The sequence below is a fragment of the Botryllus schlosseri genome, chromosome 13 (assembly GCF_051294905.1).
Source record: "Botryllus schlosseri isolate E-star chromosome 13, Bs_hap1, whole genome shotgun sequence".
Taxonomy (NCBI): domain Eukaryota; kingdom Metazoa; phylum Chordata; class Ascidiacea; order Stolidobranchia; family Styelidae; genus Botryllus; species Botryllus schlosseri.
Genome location: NC_137248.1, coordinates 9,025,094 through 9,047,261, shown reverse-complemented (window position 1 = coordinate 9,047,261; position 22,168 = coordinate 9,025,094). Strand labels below are relative to the sequence as shown.

The 22,168-nt window shown below is 40.4% G+C and overlaps 1 protein-coding gene across 1 annotated transcript; it reads right to left on the bottom strand.

The window, feature by feature from the left end:
- Window positions 1–1,400: 1,400 nt before the first annotated feature.
- Window positions 1,401–14,423, bottom strand: LOC145454057 (mini-chromosome maintenance complex-binding protein-like). Its single transcript, XM_080332042.1, has 16 exons — window positions 14,294–14,423; window positions 14,065–14,147; window positions 13,323–13,463; window positions 13,225–13,266; window positions 12,764–12,859; window positions 11,874–11,979; window positions 10,650–10,709; window positions 10,473–10,579; window positions 10,333–10,411; window positions 10,131–10,268; window positions 9,074–9,185; window positions 8,893–9,013; window positions 5,137–5,319; window positions 4,926–5,054; window positions 4,134–4,289; window positions 1,401–1,690 (listed from the first exon to the last, which is right to left on the bottom strand). The coding sequence occupies exons 1-16, from the start codon at window positions 14,349–14,351 to the stop codon at window positions 1,484–1,486; spliced, it is 1,818 nt and encodes a 605-aa protein (XP_080188168.1). The 5' UTR covers window positions 14,352–14,423; the 3' UTR covers window positions 1,401–1,483.
- Between the last annotated feature and the right edge of the window lie 7,745 nt (window positions 14,424–22,168).

The window sequence follows — 22,168 nt, the reverse complement described above, 5'->3', positions numbered from 1 at the left end:
GAGTTCAAGGAACTTGTCGACAACTTTGATCGATCACAGAACACATTGACTTAAACTAAACTAGGCTTACCATATTTTGGAAATCTAAAAAGAGGACACTTTTTCATAAATTTCCAACTTTCAAAATCGGAGTAGAATTCTCAAAAACCGGTTAATTTTTCCCACTTTGTGACTGGTTAACTAAAAAAAAAAGGTCATCTCTTCCGCTCAGATCTCAAAATAACGTTTTTTACTCCACATCGCCAGGTGGATGACTAAAAAAAAAAAGGTCATCTTTTCGCTCAGAGCTAAAATCACCGTTTTTCACCCGTCGGAGCTTCACGTCTGTGCTAATATGTGGCATATCACTCGCAATTTGCTCTAAATCTGCTCTAAATCCTAAAAAAGAGGACAAAATCTCAAAAAAGAGGACAAAAGGGCGTCCTCCGAGGACACTTTCAAAAAAGTCAAAAAAGAGGACAAATCCTCTTAAAAGAGGACGTATGGTAAGCCTACTTAAACAGCTATTCAAGCATTTACGTTAATGTATTCATTAAATACTGTTTGTTGGCATCCATGCTTTCAACTTTAAATTCGCATTATATACGATTTATTTCATGTATAGGTGAAAAAATACACACGATTACTGTATCGATTTAGGAATCCGGCCCGCCTAGTACTTCATTTTCCTATATCCGGCCCGCCAACTGGAGATTGGAGAAGTTGCCCGCCCCTGGATTAAAGGAACAGACAAATGAATGAAAAGCAAAGCATGTAAGTACCGAATGTGACATGTCATGTCACATTCGATAATGTAAGAGTGCGCATTGCGCAATTACAGCCGGGCTGACATGAGTCTCCGCAAGCCCAAAATTGTGGCTCGATGGAGATGTGCTGTGCACGCACCCCGTCCGGCCCAGCCCTACCAACGCACATATGCACCGTGCGTGAACCTGAGATCGCCGAAACCGGTCATCATGAAGATGCACAAGACACAATGCGATATAATGTACAGATAGGATACTGAGACCACCAAGATGGCATTGGTCTGGTACCGATCTCGGCCTGGTGCCAGTTCTAACTGTGTTCTATCTTCATCTTTCGGACTGTCTTTCTTTAGAGTTAGACGCTCTTTCTCATTTCACTCATCGGGTCTTTATGCCATCGCAATGATGGGGCCCAGATAAACTACCGACTCTTCAGCTACTGGCGAAAATCAAACCAGAAACGTCAGCGTGGATGGCTGACAATTTCACCACAACACCAATTCCCCGTGTAAGTACCTCTAAAGCAGACGATTGCGATAAAAGCCCTGCAATCTGTCCTCAAGCCCTCAGCCTTACACGTGCATTGACGCATCCCAGCCGATACACACGAATGCTGACATTTGACAATTGCTGAGCCGACAACATGTGAGACAATTGAACGAAGTACAAATTTTATTAGGTTTCGGAAAATTTCAGCAACCCAGTATCAAAACTCCGCAAACTGAAACATACTGCAGTCAGTGACCATTTTGCATCGCAGGAACGGAAAACCTCGCCTTACGGCGCGTCTCCGTCGCTTTCACGCGGTCCCACGTCTGTTTCGTGAGGTTCGACTTGCAGAAGCTCGCGTTCATCAATCGAGCCAACACCAGCCACGAATGCAGGTCTTCCGCAGTCACCTCCGCATTGCGTCTTCGCTCCGACACAAAATCCTCTTGAATAACCTAAGACACATCCAGTGGCAGACATATTACAACATAAGCATTTGACATATAACATGTCGCAGGGCTGTAATGACTCGACTAGAGTCTGAACGGAGTCACGATTTTTGGTGACTTGACTTGTACACGAGTCATTGTGCATGACTCGAGACTGGGACGGCCAAGACAAAAGTTTTATTGTAACTTTGAAGAATAGTAAAGTCACCACATCATTGTTCTTTCGTTTATCAGTCCTGATACTTGGAAAATAGGGCCAGAAACTGTTAGGAATGAGTAAAATTACGATATTATGAATGCGAGCCATTCTATATCACTAGAGCAGAGTTGAAAAAAGTGGGTGGAACTCAAAACTGAACAGTGAACACCATGACTCGGACTCGCCCCTCTACTCACTGACTTGGACTTGTAAAAACATTTGGATGTATATTTCATGGTTGCCAGACATTCCAACATATATTACTATATTCTATACTTGCCTTTATGTGACTTTTATCACCTGAAATCTAACCCAGACGACAACACTAACCCTAACCCACATGCCTAAGTCTTGCATGCTGACACCTGACATGTCGTTCCATTGTTCGATTGTGGCATGGATGGAACAAAATCAGAGGCTTCTCGCGGCATCCTTCCAACTCTGCATCAGTTAAGTGCTCAATCGCTGGAGGAAGTAGTTGATAAGGTTCGATATCAACCAACTCGTGGTATGCCTTTGCTTCCAAGTTGAACTTTGGGACACAGAATAAACGAATAGGACCGCAGTTCAATTGGTTGGAACTGCTATGACTACATATCATACTGACATGACTGCTATCACTGCATGTCCACAAGTGAATTTTGTTCAGCGGCATGTTTTCGAATCGCAAACACCTTGGTCACACCCTTATTTCGTATGCCTTCATTATCATCTGCCAGCATTGCAATCATAATATTTTCGGGGTGTGCGAAATAACCGTTTCTTATCACCACATTCAAAGCAATTTTCCGAACGTTTTGGTCAAAGAAATTCAAAACCCGTTGAATCAAATTGAAGAAGTTTCTTGATCCATGTGTCATATGTTTGTTTAGCTTGATCTCAAACCAAGTCGGAAAATATACTTCAAGGCAAAAACGAACCAGAATCTCCAGGTTCAAAGGCGGTTCATCAACTGTCACATAATACAGTAAATCTGCATCCCAAAGTTAGCAATCTTGAATGCACAACTGGTCCAACCTCCCAATAAGCCAGATCATCATCAACATTTACTTGAATAATTGCCCAGGACATTTTATAAGTATATAACTGGTCCGTACTTGAGTCATTCACAACTTCGGATGGGAGCTTTGGAAAAGTCAAAAGTGGTGGCGAGAGCTTTCTGAATTGAGTAACTGGCCAATAAGATACACTTCCATGTAGTTTTTTTCCAATTGGGTGTGACCAAGGTGCTTGCGATTCGAAAACATGCCGCTGAACAAAATTCACTTACGGACATTGAAAGTCATAGCAGTTCCAACCAATTGAACTGCGGTCCTATTCGTTTATTCTGTGTCCCAAAGTTCAACTTGGAACCAAATGCATACCACGATTAGGTTGATATTGAACCTTATAAACTATACTTCCTCCTGCGATTGAGCACTTAACTGATGCAGAGTTGAAAGAATGCCGCGAGAAGCCTCTGATTTTGTTCCATCCATGCCACAATCGAACAATGGAACGACATGTAAAGCTCGTAGCAGAAGGATCAGCGCAAGTTTTGGGATTTGAAAGACGAGATGGCCTCATTCGCCAAAAAATTAAGTCTCGTAAACTGATTAAAAAATTTGACACAAAAGCGCATAATCAATAAGTCGTTAAATGTGAGTGTTTCATTATGATGTTCTGAACCGATTTTAAAAGGACTGTGTTGTGAATATATTTGTATTATGGGCCCAATATTCACTATTGTCAGTGTGTTACATTTCTTTTCAAAAAAAACTGATGACAGATCACAATTCGTCCGAATAAATGCTGAATTTCAACAAAAATGTGCGTATATCAGTTTTTTGGCTATAACTCATTTTGTGTTCACAATAGAGAAAACTTTCTTCTTAAGACAGATAGAAACATGATGTTTCCGCAAATTTTGAGCTATATATCATGACTCTACGATCAGCGGTTGCCGAGATGGGCCATTTTACCCCCCCACGCGCAGAAATTGGGGGGTTGCCGGCTGGAAAATGGGGGGAATACCCTAAAGTCACTTTTTATTGAAGTTTTAGGTCATTTGTCAGGATTGAGGAAGCCCTTTTTTCGATTTGAAAAAAAAAAGTCATTTTCACTCCACCCTATGTCCACAGACCATGAACCGACCAACCAGATAATCCGTTAAAACTGATACATGGTTGGCAGATGATATCTGTGATATGAAGCGGCTTGCCGCATATCCCTACTACAAACCGAGTCAAACGAAATCGAAGAGAAACGCACCTTAGTCATCTCGTCGCCGAGTTCATATTCAGAAAACTTGCACGCCGTGATGTAACACCGACACTTGTTCAGTAATTCCGTCGAAACCGCCGAACAAAACGATGAAAAATAAGATTCGACATCCTTCGGGATCTCTGATGTAGGCTTCAATTTGATCTGAGGCAATATATATTACGGTAAAAATATAATCAAATCAAATGAAACACTAGTTATCTACAATGATTCGATGACAATGTTTGATTGCGACATCGTAAATAGAGAGCGAAAATATTAATGCTGCAGCGATTCGTCACTCCCAATTTTATATACTTGCTACTAGCCATTTCACAGGACAGCATTATTATTATTCAACTTCATACTAACAATGATACAGTCAGTTCGTGTATATGGCGGTGGTCCCCAACCTTTTTATGTTTGTGACCACATTTACAATTTGAAAATGTTCCGCAATCAACCTCGAAAGTTGGTATGTGGATTATTGAAAATTGGAAAAAAGTATAAAAATTAGCAGGATGTTGCAGGATAATAGTTGGATATTTTCGGACACTAAATTCGAAATTCATCTGCAACATTTTTCAGACTTTGGATCAGGCTGGTTGACCACAAAATATCATCTATCATTCTTACCCAATGCGTAAAACAGTGCTGCATACAATACTGTGTTTGTGTTTTTGTACTATAATTGTACAGTTTGTATGTTATGTATTTCGGTTGGATGAAAATAAAGTCTCTCTCTCTCTCTCTTTCTTTTGGTTATTCTTACACGTAAGACGTAACACTTAACCTTCTGACCTGACAGTCGCAGGGTAGAATGGACTTTCCTTCCGACAGAACAATAAAGGCAATATCGGTTTCAAATGAGACTTCGCTGAATTGAAAGTTGTAGTCCACCTTTTGGAACGACATCACGTCTTTCAACGCCTAAACAACAGGCAAGTGTTACAAATTAACGCATCACTCAAAGCCGTACGTAGTGAGCGGCCACGAAAATAATTTCCCTCACCTTAATATTTTTCACGCCGTGCTCGTTCAAATTTCCGGCTTTTAGAGTAGTCTCATCCAGAAAAAGATGAGTCCCGTCCGATAGCTGTAAGATCCCGGTATCGAGGCGGTTTGTGTTGTAATTCTTTGTCGGAATAAAGTTTCCCGAGTTGAAAGTGTCCAAAGACATCGGCAAATAATGCATCTAAAGTAAAAGCAGGTACTGCAATGTAAACTCTGTTGCATAGTGTACTTATTATTCAATTTTTATTAACAATGTTTCAAGTTCATGTAGTGATCAGAATAGCTGACGTATAAGGTCATATTGATGATTATAATCTGATACCAAATAATAGGGTTGACATATGTCCTCCTTTATAGCTTTGTGAGCAAGACAATTGTACAGGGAGTACGAAAAATACACAATAAATGATGCAAAATCTGGATTTCAATGGTAGTGATTTTTTCAAATTACCCATTGTCTTGTCAGCTGTTAGATATTTTGTGACTTATAAAGAGTGTCCCCCGTTTTGGATTTCAAAACATAGTAACCCTACCAAATACTGCATGAGTTTTTCTTCCGTGTCATCATTTATGCTTTTTATTCTGTATGTATTTCGCTTGGATGAAAATATAGATTACATCTCTTACTATCTGAGAATACTCTAAGACAGGGGTCACCAACACGCGGCCCGCGACTTGATTTGAGATTTCGGAAGAAATCTAAGAAAACCATTTTGAAATTGACTACCGTTCAACAAATTGCAGTTTTTGTTGTTTCCAAATAAGCTATTCTCCGTTGCCCAACATCACTATCCGTCACTATAGCTAAAATGGCTGTGGTGATGGCAACATCATTCCATCGAGGGAGAATCAGGTGATATGAATGAGCTATTGCATTGACGTGCAATGGCCCAAACACTGGCAAGACCGAGTCACTTAGAAAACGGCTTAGGGCAGTGGTTCTTAAGCTAGGGACGCATACCCCTTGTGGGAGCGTGAAAGCCTCTGACGGAGCCACGCCCAGCTGAATTTGTTTTCGCGCGATTTACCTCATTTTCGTAGTTGTTGCTCTGTGTATAGTCCAGAATTCATATTATAGAACTCTCATCAACAGTCCCTTCCGTGCCGTCAAACTATTCGTTGGGATTGCTAGCATTCTGGTTGCATTTTGTGATATGACGATAAGGGGGGGCACGAATTGTTTCAGTATCACAAATGGGGGCTGTCTAAAAAAGTTTGAGAACCACTGGCTGCGGGCTTCCCCACAATTTCAAGCTTTATGTGGAGATAGTCTTTCAGCAAGTAACGTATCTTGCTGACCCAAATATCGATTCCTTAGTAGCTGAAAAGCGTGTCCAGGTATCCTGCACAGCGCAGAGTTCAAAATAAAATTGATGATAATGATTTTCTGTTATATTTGAAGAGCTTCTTGGTGGTACAGAACTTCAGTATACATTTGAATAGTATATTCATATTGAAATGAACCCGAATATTTTCGGCTGACACTCGTCAGGGGTAATCGTCAGCAACTACGTAGGGATGGTGTGAACCTCATGACGTCACGTGTTGCTAATTACAACTCTACATTTCAGTGAAGAGGTAGCCTTGCGATACGTAGCGACGACTCGGGCCACATACTGCAGCATTGCTCAAGTACATATTGACGTTTTAAACCTCTACACATGTATCAACTGGGGCTATCAATTGATATAATCATCCCAGAAAATCAATTTCTTCCGTCGCTTTGCCAACAATTTCGACGAGGACTTGCAACGGAATATAAGCTTACGCCTTAACGGTCTAGGCCAGACCGGACAATGTATTCGGCGTCTGAGTATTATTGATGTTGTGTGATTGCGGGTTAAGCTTACAGCCGAGAGTCACTAAATATTCACGAACGGAAAGCTGGATATTTCGAGCAAACTTTTGTAACAAAGCAAGTAAACTTTTTGAGATGATCAAGGTGCATGCTCGTTTAGTAGTCTAGTGTTGATTTTCTATGCTTCCAGTGCCATGCATAGAGTGGCCGCAGTTGAAATGCAATAAATTTCAACCAAAGATGTTATATAATGAAGTGAAAATTGTAATATATCAAAAAGGTTCACAGTGCAGAACCTATCAAGGTTCGTTTGTGAACGTGAACCTCTAAATTTATGAGGTTCACACACAGAACGCGAACGTGAACCTCACGTTCACACCATCCTTAGCAACTAGTAGAGAAATGGAAAGAACATTGTATATCAACAATCGCATCAAAAATATTTGTATTCCTTCAACAAAATATTACTTCTTTAGGGTCACTATGCTGTTGTTAGGTAGCCCATAGTTGTGCCGAAGTAGAGTTTTAGACCGCGATTGCCTATTTATATGGATATTGAGTTCGTGCGGCCCGCGGCCGCTACGAAATTTGAAAAGTGGCCCGCGACCCGTTTTGAGTTGGCGACCCCTGCTCTAAGAGGAAGGGAGTGAGGTAATTTGGTATCAATATTGATCTAAAAAACTACCGATAACATTTAAACCTGGAATGCAACAAAGATACAGATTCCCTTGTCAGCAGGCGTTAATCATGTTACAATATATCATTGTTATTTATCGTGATTTGCTCAGAGATGGCCGAAACTATATCGGCGCAATTAAAATCAGAGGTAATCTGATGCCTACCCCATCATGAAAATCAAGGGGGAGGCCGAACACGAACCCCAGGCGCGAATGCTGTGGGAATATAGCTTCGCTGGGGCATATTTTACAAGTATGTCCACGTACCTATGGCACTCGCATTAAAAGGCACAATCGGGTTGTCAGTTACGTGAAAAGCACAGCTGAACGCAAAGGCTGCGAGGTCTGGGTCGAGACCACAATCAAGACATCAGAGACAGAGACCTGATCTAATAGTTGTGAACCGGAATGCAAAAGTGGCAACGATAATGGATGTCACCATGGTGTCTGACAGCACCGAATTGGATAAAGAGCAGAAAGGCAAAGTGGAGAAATACCAGACTCCACATATCGTGCAATGGGTAAAATCACGAACAAAGATGGAGGAGATACGTGTCGCCGGTATAGTGCTGGACTGGGGAGGATCCTGGGACGTGAGAAGCGCGGAAGAACTGATCAAATCTGTGGACATGACAGTCCCAGACCTCCGGAAAATCGCAGCTATTGTATGCGAGGGAGGTTTCCATCATGTGGAGCAAGTCGACTTACCGCATTGCTCGAAGGCCGCGTTATAGACGATGAATTGCCCGAAAGGGTGACGAAGCCCCGAAGGCTCCGATGCGAATTGTGGGTTAAGCTTTTTCCATGCTCTTGCAGAATGAAAGCGAATAAGGCACGCTTAGGACTATAGTCATTTACATGTGTGTTAGGAGGGCCTGTGACCGAGCTAGCACAGCACTGTATACTGCACTAGGCCTTTATAAGCAATAAACCTTCGAAATAGAAGTAACGCCGGAATTTCTACTCAAGTAGAAGTAGAAGTGGTGGTTCACAAGTAAGTAAGTAGGTATTTTACGCTTATTTGTGCCTACAAAACTGAAAACTGTCAAGTAGAAGTAGAAGTAGTCTAAAATCATAACTACTTAAAAAGTAGTGTGGGTAGAAAAAAATCTACTTCAAGTAATTCAAAAAGTAGTGTGGGTAGAAAAAATCTACTTCAAGTACTTCAAAAAGTAGAAGTACTTCGTTACTGACCACCTCTGGATTTGCCTGATATCAAACCAATGTTGTGGGGAAGTGAGCGGCAGAAATAGCCATGTAGAATAGATTGTCACAGTACCTTCGTCACCAAGTCTTGCAGAAATTTACAAAGTACTCTCGGATAATCGGACCCAGGCGGAATACCGCAAATATTCAGTGAGAACTTGCCCAAAGGAAGCGCGGGCCGTCGCATATAAACCCTGAGATTTGAAACACATGAAAAGTGATGCAGTTGCAAACAACACCCGCATAAACATCACCTTGACAGTAAATGCATCAGCAGGTATTCTGCCACGAGTGAGTCCCCCAGAGTTGCCTTCTCCAGTATCTCCAAGAGACAATCTCTGGTTGAGGAAAGAGCACATCCAGTGTCTGTACATAGTTCGAATATACGAGATGTTAGAATGTGAATGAATCAGACTTTCCTTTCAATAAATATCTGCAGCCTACAAATAACTTCAAGGTTGTCAAGGATTGCGTATATTCAAATGAATGCGGTGTACTATTTGGTGTCGAGTAGTACTTGCCTTGTCAAGCGTTCGAGCAGCACCTCTAAATATCCCTTACGCAAGAGAAATGACCAATTAAAGTGCACAAGCTCATGCCATTAAAATGAAGATGTTGTCTGATCTTGTCAAGATTGAGTTGCTAAATTAGCAACTGAAAAATTATTGTTAATAAGATTATTTTATTATATACCCATTAATATTCGAGTTTTATTAGCTGTGCTGGTATTGTGCCAAAAATGTTGATGTACCTAACCTACGGCATTATGTTCGGGATGCCAGCTAACGAGGCATCAAGAGAGCACTCAGTCACAGAGGAATCGTACATTGATTATAATTCAGAAGGCTATCTAGCAAAATGAGGATGGAGACAAGTCCGCGTCAATTTTCCTGCTGGTTCACCACATATATCACAGTTTTACAACTCAATTGCAAGATTCCGAAGCTTCTCCATTAGAGAAATCGCACAATGAATTTTAAATGGACCAAGAAATTTAGAATATCAGCACCGATATTGCTCATTAAATGGATTACATTCCATTATTTGCTCGAGTTACATACATTTGTCATAATTACATTTTGTGTTAATTTTCAAGGTTCACATGTTTGTAACAAGTTGTTTTGAAATTATACCAGCTCACTAAGCTAAAAAGGTTGAGAACCACTGCTCTACATGGTGGCACATTGTCTACGCAGTGCTGGATAGTAAATGGGTACAATTCAACATAGCAGTGACTATGCCGTAGCCTCCGTTTCTCACGAATTTCACTATAAAAGACACATTGCGATATGAAATATAGAATAAACTTACCAAGACCTGCAGAAATATCTTGCTTGACAAATGGATTGACGTGATCAAGATGCTTCAAGGAGACAACATGCAACCGTGGCACAATAGAAGCAGGGGGGTGATGGGCTTTTCTTTCTTCCGAATCCACCACGTCCATTTCTTAATAAAAGCACCAGGGCGTGATCTAGTCGACGGAAGACCAGAGCAGACCGCCTGCGCCTACCGTTGTCATTTGTGTCGTAGACATCAGAAAGAAACGGATCGACGGACAGAATCCCGTAAAACTCGTACAAATTGTTGACCTGCAGTTCACAAGAAGATGAGCGCACACATGCAGATGGTATTGCGATGGAGAAAATTAACCTTGAAAGTGGCAGACTCATCGTAGACTTTTACAAGGCATACGGGACCCGATTCATTGGGTAACGGATGGTTTTTGTTGAACACAGTTTCCGGCTGATTGGATTGACCTGAATGACATGGTGAAGGTAAATACCGGATCCGTGTACTCACGGATTTTGCCACAAAACAATTACTAACTCTGATGTGTGAACTTTGTTCTTTTACCTTCTTCTTTTTCAACTCGATCGGATGAATTCCCTATCAACACACAAAAATGAATGGAAAATCAGTGTTATAACACATTTGAATAAAATATTCATATTTGTTCCCGAAGCTTTTCGGCTGACCCTCGTCAAGGGATATCGTCAGCAATATTGCGAGAATTGGAATAACTATGCTCAACAACAATATATATCGCTAATTATGACGTCACACACAAAATATACAAAGTTAGGAAAATGAGAGAACTGAAGCGTTGGCATGGAGATAGCGAAGCAAAACAAGTTAATGCGCGATTTTCAAATGATACACAAATTCTTTCTGTTGGCATAGACTAGGTTTACTCATAGTGATGATGGTGGACTCAAGAACAGACAAATGAAATAAATTGCGACCCTCAGCCAATATAGAGAACATGTCCTCGTGGTAGTTAGCAGCACATGTATGATTTTCTAGTAAATGTTTGCCGATAGAACATTTTTGACCCATGGCCTGGTTATGTTCGAGAACAAGCGGATTGTTATGCTGCGATTTCGAGCAAGATTTGACAGACGGTGGGACGTGTTCTTTAATACGGTCCCGCAACCGTTTGGAAGTTCTCTCTACGTACCGACAATCGCAGTGGCACTTGAATTCATAAATGACGTTACTATTACGATTAACAGAAAGTGAAATATTTACAAAAAATTTTTTGAATTTGATATAGACTAGCATACATATACATTAACATCAAGGCGTCACTATTTCCCCGTGGTTCGGTGGGATTTCAGAGGGTCAAAGTGAGGGAATCAGTGATAATATATATGCTCACACAAGAGCATGAGCACTGAGCAGCGTTTAGTGAGATTTTGAGAAGAAAATACTGCACTAACCCGACTTACATTAAAATTCACAGTCGATAAAATACACATCTGTTAAGTCATCTCGAGTAGATATTGAAGTATGTTGGTAATCATCAACTGTGATAACATTCTATATAACTATTTGATATCGGCTTGACAACTTCGGGGGGGGGGGTGTTTTTTAGGCAATCAATGACCTGTTGAGTGTTGATTATTTTCCCTAAAAACAAATGTTGCCAACTTACCAAGGATTGTCAACCAAACTATCTCAAACTTAGACCCAGGATGAGGATGTCAAATATAAGACAACAGTAATACACCAAAAATTTCATCAGGTGCACTGTGCAGTGTGCACACATACCACAGGCTGGAATTTCCATATCGTCATCGGCTGTACGTTTTCGTTTTGACGTAGGCGTATTATCGGCTATTTTATTAAGTTTTAATGTTCCTGCATCTTTCCATCCCTGCAATATATAAATGAATCATTCATACATCTTCAGCAATGACTGCGATATTTGGCAAAAACATCTATTAATGTTCGGTTGATATATCATTGCTTGTGTGTATCATGGTCAATAACCATAGCGGAAAATAATTAATTGTTGTTTCTCAATCAAGAGGTGATCCTCAATAACAAAATACCCATAGTCCTACTGAAGGCACACTCATTGGCACACAACCGCAATTTTACTAAACCAACGTTATTTATCTTAATAGCGATGTTATTATTTATATTTGATTCCTGGAAGTAGGAGCTTTCAGAATAATTCAATGTTTTGTTCAATTTTTCGTTTAATTAGCATCACATTATGCTAATGTCTTATACTTGAAAACAAATCTTCACAAATGATGTTATAAACTGATAATGGAAGATGGAAAGGAAAAGCAACAACAGTTAACTGTACAAGGTTTGCATATTAGTTTGAATGTTTATTACAGATTAAGATCTTACCTATTACATGGGTGATGGGCCTATTGTGGGATGGGATGTATGGCATGAGATTTTCCATGTAATGATCGTCATATAATGATCACATTTGTATTGAAATGAACCCGAATATTTTTGGCTGACACTCGCCAGGGGTAATCGTCAGCATCTAGTAGAGAATTGGAAAAGGACAATGGATGACAATCACATCACCAATACCAAATATGATATCGCTTAAGATGAATGTACTATTTTTAGCTAATCATTTTGTAATTCATTAGATAGCTTACAAGATCAAGAACACTAACGAATTCTCTCACTTTCTGGGTCCATTCACATTCTGCAGGAACAGATACGCAGTACAGAATTTGACGCATTGCTAACTTTGATGAATCTTGCTGTATTTCGAAGTCATTCTGCAAATTATATGCTATGAATGAACAAAAACATTGATTGTGAGAATTGGATTTAACACCAATAAAATTATAGATTGAGAGGTCTGGTATCACAATAAAGTCATGACATCGACTCTTATTCTTGTTAATTTATTCCATATTTTTTTCTGGCTACACATCCGTGCACGAAGCCCGAAGGCTGGATTTCAATCATTATCACTATATCAATTCCAATCAAAAATTAGCAGCACAAAAACAATCAATAAACTTGGAATCACTGTGATTGTGAGACATGTTTAATGGCAATGTGCTAACACAAAAAATGAATCTCAAGGTAGCGTAAAGAAATATTGCTATCACATTTTGATCTAACAGCAAGGCCTTACCGGACAGTCTATGACATCCTTGAAAGAAGATGTTTTTCGAATCTAAATTCAGAATGAATATTTAAAGCTAATCATGACAAATGTTTAATAGTACCCACCGTTTCACCAGTATTATGATTGAGCAGAATGTAATTTTCCATAAATAACTCATTATCGTAGGAGTCCTGAACCATGCACCGGAACCGTACGAGACTATTGGGCGACAGCTCATGAATTGGATAATTATTCAATGAAGGAATCTGTGTCGATAAGATATAATTCGAATTGGCCATGACAATAATACCATGCTGCAAGACTGGTACCGAAATATGAAGTAAGCCATCAAGTTCTATCCCAAAGATGCAAATCAAAAATATGCCATGCACTATAGTACTTGAACAATAAGTTAATCGTAATCGTATAGCAAAGTTACATGTAACATGAATCAATAGCCCTTCCATTTCAGTTTTGCTTACTGGTACTTCCTAATTACTAAGTACCACATCAAGAAGCATTCCGCATACATGACCAATGCGGTTTAGTAACCGAAACATTCAATCAGCCTGCAGATGAGCAGATGAGATGATCAACTCACTCACTCACTCACTGCCACTTGCTCACTGCTACTGAATCTATGAGCCTGATATATATAACACGTGAGCAGCGATGATTTTCCAAGTTAAAGTAATTCAATAAAAAATAATTAAAAAATAAAACATAGTGTGAGCACAGGACACTGATTCCATACAGGCTCACTGGTAAGAAGTCTTTACAATTTATCAGTCGCATTGTTATAGTTTACGCGTTTGAGTTTTTATTTACTGAATCAGTACCCTGAGCTGAGGCTACCGGCTTACTTACAGCAGATAACACTTCTTGTGAATTCAATTTCGATTCAAATTCACCTAACGCAGCCTTCATCCAGTCATTGCCGTTTTGTGTGTCTGAAGAGATACATTAGTATTCATATTCAGGTAAATGATATACGTATTACGCATACACATATACACTTTACAGAATTTGAGTATTATAAGTAGAAGACAAATTGAGGAAATCCAAGTTTTTAATAAGTAGGAATAGAGTAACTAACCAAAAATGTGCTGCACCAAAGCCAAAGGTCGTTCTTGCCAACTATCAGTAGAGGGCATGGTGTGGATATCGCTAAATTTTCACAGAAATACGGTAATAACAGCTGTGAAAAAGAGATTGACATTAAATGATCACGACTCTACTACACTACCGTACTCCAAGTTGTTTCGACAATTTTCTATCTTTCCATTGTTTCGCAGTCTTGTGATATTTTGAAATGATGGAAATATTAATGAAACTGATTTATGACTCATGAGTTCATTCAAATCAAATCTATGAGTAGCTTCTGCTTACAGTAGTTCGGCTACGCTCCGTCACACACAACGCGTGTAGACTGTGGACCCAGGCACATATCTACCGATACGTGTGAATTTATTCAACACCTACTATCCACACTCCCTCCTAGTCCTGCACTTTGCAGAAATATTTGGCTTCACGGCGAGTAGGCAGTCTACGGACATCAATCAAAACAATTTATACCAGTTATTTCTTGCCATATTGCCAAGCTAATAGCATGTGATTTTATACCAATCATATCTGCTGTATTATCAAAATTCAAGCTGTGTGTACAATGTTCTTGCAGAATGAATGCATAATAAATTTCAAAACTTGTATTTATACCTAGTGCATAAAATACATGCATTTATACCTTCCATTGACAAAATGGGCGTCAACAATCTGCCAAATAAGATGACATTACATAATACAGGTGACAGTTTTGGCGGGAAAATCCGTCAGGGGGAAAAGTAGGTAGAAGTACATGCTATGCAGCGCGAAAACATGCATTGCTCAAGATATATTAGACCATGAAAACATTAGGAAATACCTGGAATTAAATCTATTGACATTCTGAGTCCACGAAATCCACACACAGATAAACCAACGAAGGCAAGGAGCGCATCAGAAAGAATGATCAAGATTCAATTCAATTTATTGCTACAATTTTCATCATTTCAATACACCGAAAGACTGCGATACAATGAGAGATAGGAAGGTGTCGAAACGTCTTGAGTATTCATCAGAATCAGAGACCCACCAGGCAGAGGCGATGTCAAAAAGGAGGCATGTTTAACGAAGTATATTGGTATAACGCCATTTTAATAATATTAAATAAGGAGTTGGTAGACCTTACGTAATTCCTTGAACTGAGACCCGATAAGACCTTTGTGAGTTGTATATTTTGTCGTGTGAACGTAGATAACAATTTGGGCATGTACTCTCTCTCGTGGATATGAGAGATATGCGTAGGTAATACCACGTAGAGATATTCATTCAATTCATTCATGATTATTCGCTGATTCGGAAGTTCATTGCATTGCCGTACGTGATTCAATAAAGTTACAAGTCGTGGAGACAGAAACAAAATATATTCGTCAGTGTGATCCATCGAATACGTGTGCAATAGACAGGTCGTGGTACGTCAGCCAACAAGGCCGTAAGGCGCGGTTACGCCGGTCCGTCGAACGAAAGAAGAAACACGCAGCGAATTGTAAACGCAACCTTCTGGAGTCAATTATACAACTACAAACATTCGCTCTGCGTTATAGCATGCACACTGAATGAAAAGCAAAAGAAGATAATATAAAAGGATAGGTGACAAAAAAGGTGGCAAGTGTCGGTTGTCAGAAGGCGAGATCGATATGTCAGGTCGTGGCCGGTAAACTAGAGGATTTCCTAGTATTTATTCAGTAGAAATTGCTTGTATTTCGACTTGAATGTGGACATGTGTGTCCAAGAAATCACTGCTCAAAAAATTCGCTGTCCTAAACATAAAAGATATGCGGAAACTAGAAATTGCAAAGTTTATGTATCAGTTCCACTGCAGTCACTGCTGCGAAACGAAAACTTCAATGACTTCTTAACCTCGGTATCAAAAGCAGGGCTGTGGAGTCGGTAAATTTTACCACCGACTCCGGCTCCGACTCCGACTCCACACATTTTCAATATACCGACTCCGACTCCAACTCCTCAGTCTTTGAACGCACCGACTCTGACTCCGACTCCGACTCCAGGGTCTTTAAACGTACCGACTCCGACTCCGACTCCCGACTCCGACTCCAGCATTATTACCAATTTACTTCGAAAATTATATGCCACATTGTCGGTTGAATGACTATCATACAACCATTAAACATATGCAAACATATGATTAACGGTGGGATGCTAAATTGTTTCATTGTGGAACAGCTCGAATTATCCACTATGCAATTAACATGAAATAAAGATTTGCTAAATATCCTTCCTTTTCAAGTTTTTATAACATGGACTCTCTAATATACTGAAATGTATGAATCATTCATATATGGCAGATATCCAATCCTGCATAATAAAAATGTAGATAAAAAATCCTAGTGTAGCTCTTGTGTATGATTCAGCAACTAATAAAGAGAATGAACTTACTAATTTTGTCATTGCACACTGTCCTGATTACAAGCACACACACTCTTACTACTAATAGACATTGGTCATAAATGGAATTTAGTTAAGTAGTCAAAGACCATAGCCTATGTCTAGTCTACATGTACTTAATCAAGTATTCAAGGATTGGGACTTGCAGTCTTTCTTAATCATTTGTTCGACCCAAACAGCTAAGCTACACAACTAATATTTTTAATTTTGTCAAGTGGGAAGCACCGTTTGGTCATATTTACATCATTTTTGCAATTTTACAAAACCAGCCGATGCGTTTGCTCTGTCACAGTATCATGGTATAATTCCAAAAATTGCATCAATTTTGACTGCATCGCGAAAACGCATATTGCGATTTTCTTCCCCTCTGCAACTGAGTTTTAATTTGCAAGTAATGTCTAATTTTATCTATATCAGGGGTGGGCAACTTTTTCGGCCAAAGGGACACATGAGATTTACGAACCATTGCGCGGGCAACTGGAATGTTGATAACCTTTTTTAGTCGTCTGATAGAAGCGAACCGAATTAGGTAACATTGCAAACAAGACTTATATTGATACGCTCTAAAATTGATAACAATATGTCATGCAACTGTGCAGTGTATAGCCTCAGGTTCTGGTCGCGCGAAGCGCGAAATTTTTTTGTAAGATAATGACTGAATTATATCAATAAATATGTTGCTAACATACATTGGGGGTCGCATCCGTATACCACTGGGCTCATTTGGCAAGGACAGGATTATTCGACGTTTAGACACAGCAAAATCGACGGTATCAGTGAACATGCCTCTATCATTTTGTGCAAATGTTTTGTCGACGATCTCGCTACGAGTGCACAAGCGAAGTCGCTTGTTGGACGACACGTTATCTCCTAATTGCGAATATAGTTAGACTCAATTCTGTGAATAATAGCCTAGGTATTTATAATTTTCAGAAGGGGGCTCAAATACTGAATGCAAGAAATCTAGTGACAATGAATCATGCGAAGTACGGAGAATAATTTCAAGTCAAATACATCTGCTATGAAATATTCTACTTTATGGTCATATACGAAGATTTGGGATAAATGGGGCTGGCCCCTGGATACGTCAATGCGTCATAACTGTTGTTTTCGTCATCATCAAATTTCGTGGTCATGCTAATTAAATTTCGGTTGACCTTGCAATTGTACCTGATGTGATAAATAATTTCGAGAATTACCTCGCAGGCCACACCTAACCTTCTCATGTGCCAAGTTTGGCCTGTGTGCCACGGGCTGGCCGCACCTGATCTGTATGGTCATTAATAACAGTGATTGGTGGTACATAAAAATTCTATTGAAAATTATTTGAAAGCAAATGTTTTCATGATAGAGAAGTTGGAGTCGGAGTCGGAGTCGAAGTCACGGTCATTCTCACAAACTCCGACTCCGACTCCAGTCAGTATTTTCCCACCGACTCCGACTCCGACTCCGACTCCATCTATTACAGTTTTTACGACTCCGACTCCGACTCCATCAAGCGAAAATTACCCAGACTCCGACTCCGACTCCACCGACTCCGACTCCGACTCCACAGCCCTGATCAAAAGTGCATAAGTTAGACACACGCGCGTCCACGTCGTCCAACTATCTTATGGTTGACAAAAAAGATCATCGCTCTATCAAATATGCCGGACCTGAAGTGTGGAAGTCGCCGGCTATCTGACAGTCGTCGAGCATGTCCACATTCAAGTCGAAATACAAGCAATTTCTGCTGAATGAATACTAGTCAGCCCTATCACCATTTACTGGACCACGACCTGACATATCGATCTCGCCTTCCGCCTCTTGCAACTATAGATATTAGGGTTACCATACGTGGATTTGTCCTCTTTTTTGACTTTTTTGAAAGTGTCCTCGGAGGACGCCCTTTTGTCCTCTTTTTTGAGATTTTGTCCTCTTTTTTGAAAATTTAGGCTATATTTAGAGCAAAATGCGAGTGAGATGCCGCAAATTGAGCTCTGAGCGCAAAGATGACCTATTTTTTTTATTAGTCAACCACCCGGCAACGTGGAGGAAGAAACGGTATTTCGGGCTCCGAGCGGGAAAGTTGACCTTTTTTTTAGTCAACCGATCACAAAGTGGGAAAAATTCACCGATTTTTGAGAATTCTTCTCCGGTTTTGCAAGTCTCAAATTTCTGAAAAAGTTTCCTCTTTTTAGATTTCCAAAATATGGTAAGCCTAGCTACTATATATTATATTCTTTTACTTTCATTCAGTGTACATATGCCTCCTCTTTACATCGCCTAGGCCCAGGTGGGTGTCTGATCTTAAGACTATTCCTAGTCGTTTTGGCATCTTCCTATCATTCATTGTATTTCAGTCTTGTGATGTTTTGAAGTGATGAAATTTTATGAATAAACTTGAACTTTAACTTGAACATGCTCGATGACTCTCGTATAGCGGGCGAGATCTGTTCCACAAATCAGGTCCGGCATATTTGATAGAGCGATGATATTTTTTGTCTGCCATATGGTAGTTTGACGACGTGGACGAACATTATTGTTGTCGTTTGTGGTATCCATGGTCTTTGTCGACCACAATGGTCGTTTATGAACGTGCGAGATAGTGTAATGGTTGTGCGTCCGGCTTCTCGTGCGGTAGGTCGTGGGTTCGATCCCCGGCCGGGTCATACCAAGGACTCGAAAATTGGTATCCGCAGCTATCCTGCTATAGGCGCTCAGCAATCACGGATAGCATGGAGGAGAAAAAAAACGGGTGCGCAGACTAGATGACCTCATGGGGCCGTATCGCAACTCCGTCGTCAAAGCATCTCGGTGGTGCAGGCGAAAAAGAATATCATATCTCTCTCTCTCTCTCTCATTTACACCATATGCCGATATTCCTTATATTTTTTATTCCGTAACTGCCGACTTCTAGCCAGAGGTGGTCAGTAACGAAGTACTTCTACTTTTTGAATTACTTGAAGTAGATTTTGCCTACTCACACTGAGCTACTTATTAAGTAATTATGATTTTAGACTACTTATACTCTTACTTGACAGGTTTCAGTTTTTAGGCAAAATTGGGCGTATAATACCTACTTACTTATATGTGACACCTCTGCTTGTAGCACGACCCACTTCTAGGCACCGCGTAAGCGGATGAGATGGCGAGGAGAAGCCTATAAACCTCCAACACTTAGGTTGGAATTCTGAAGTCGACCTCGGTCGCACTCGAATCCACAACCCATTGGTATTGTGGCTGTGGATTATACGACTACGCTATCTCGCAACCACGTGGACGAACATGGCTACAACGGGCATACACGCGCACGTGTTGTAGGCTACATGCGGATTAAATTACGAGGTGAATTGATCGTTGAAATTTTTAGGACAGACACAGTCCTCGTAATGGAACTGATACATAAGATTTGCAATTTTTTGCTTCCTCATCTTCTATATCTACATCAAATATTTTGAGTAGCGATTTCTCAATTGCATATCCACGCCCTTTTGGGGCCTTGGCAATTATATGGAGAACCACATGTTGTAGTTTTTGCAGTGGACCAATGGCATCCTTACTGACAGCACCCCGGCAAAGAATTCCGTATTGTAATTTCATTGGAATAAAGATGTAGAGGGCAAATCGACAGAGAGTGACTAGTGCGCAGTGGATAAAATCGTTGTTAATACTCTTCCAGGGCATGTCCGAATCCGGTAAACCCGGTGGTATTTGGCACTTTCAGCGTTACAAATGGGTCACTCGCAATCAGAGGTGGTCAAAGTAGTCAAGAAAGCTACTCAAGTACTTCTGTAGCGGAAAGGCAAAGTGGAGAAATACCAGACTACACATATCGTGCAATGGGTAAAATCACGAACAAAGATGGAGGAGATACGTGTCGCCGGTATAGTGCTGGACTGGAGAGGATCCTGGGACGTGAGAAGCGCGGAAGAACTGATCAAATCTGTGGACATGACAGTCCCAGACCTCCGGAATTGCTCGAAGGCCGCGTTATAGACGATGAATTGCCCGAAAGGGTGACGAAGCCCCAAAGAATCCGACGCGAATTATGGGTTAAGCTTTTCCCATGCTCTTGCAAAACGAAAGCGAATAAGGCATGCTTAGGACTATAGTCACTTACATGTGTGTTAGGAGGGCCTGTGACCGATCTAGCACAGCACTGTATACTGCACTAGGCCTTTATAAGCAATAAACCTTCGAAATAGAAGTAGCGACGACAAAATCTACTCAAGTACAAGTAGAAGTACTTCTTACGTAAGCAACCTAAAACTACTTGAAGTGAAAGTAGAATTGACTGACTTTAAATCTACTCAAGTAAGTATGTAGATGTGAAAACGATCGTAATTCTTTCACATGGACGAATGTCAAAAGCTGCAAATGAAGCTACACAAAGGTGTAAATAGCTTGATTCATATTGATGCATCCCGGGAGGAGTCAATCTTTGACAGAATGAGCAGTCGTCCACATCATTGGATGTAAATGATACATGATAGTATTGATATGGAAATGCAATACTAAACAAAGTTTTTTAAACAACCATTTGTTTAAATCCAACCCTGCGAGCATAGCGTGTGCGGGTACGTTACACCGCTGCAACACAAATGCGTCGGGAGTACCAGTCCGACCGATGTCGACACCGTAATCCCTTCCAGAGTTTACAGTGGTTTTAACTAGGCTCCTCTTCGCCACCCGTCTGCGTAATCGGTGTCTTACAAAAAGTGCGGAGCGAAAGTGGGCCGCGCTATAAGTTGGCATCTGAGGAATTATCGTTCTGGTGTAAAATGACCATGGATATCGAAATGTCATGAGTAATATATAAGCAACGAGTAGGCTATATAGGCTACCCTGAGTGCAAAATATGCGAATATGATTCTCAGCAGTAGCAAGTTCCTAATTATCTGAGGTTTATATGAGGTTCTCCTCCCCTACGTTGCTGTGCTCGCAGCGCCGTTACAAAATAAAATTCCCAAGAACAGTGGTTCTCAACCGGAAGTCCGCGAAGGAATTTCAGGTGGTCCGCGAAATCTCTAAATTTTCATAATGTGTGTTAACCTAATTTGTACTTGTTCTAATTAGAGAACTCACGAAGCAGTTTGACTTAATAAATGCGAAAGCTCTGGGACTCACGTAAACAGAGTGGCCCTCTGAGGTGAAATATTCTTCTATGCAAACTCTATTTAATCGTCAAATTACCAATAGCCTCTGATACACAGAGGTGGTCAAAGTGGTCAAGAAAGCTACTCAAGTAGAAGTAGAACTAGTGACAAAAAAGCTACTCAAGTACGAGTAGAAGTACTTCTTCCATAAGCCACCTAAAACTACTTGAAGTAGAAGTAGAATTGACTGACTTTAAATCTACTATAGTGAGTAAGTACTTTTGAAAACAGTCTTAATTCGTTTGCATGGACTGTCAAAAGCTGCAAATTGAGCTATGCGACAGGTGCAGAGAGCTTGATTCGTATTGATGCATCCCAGGAGGTATCAA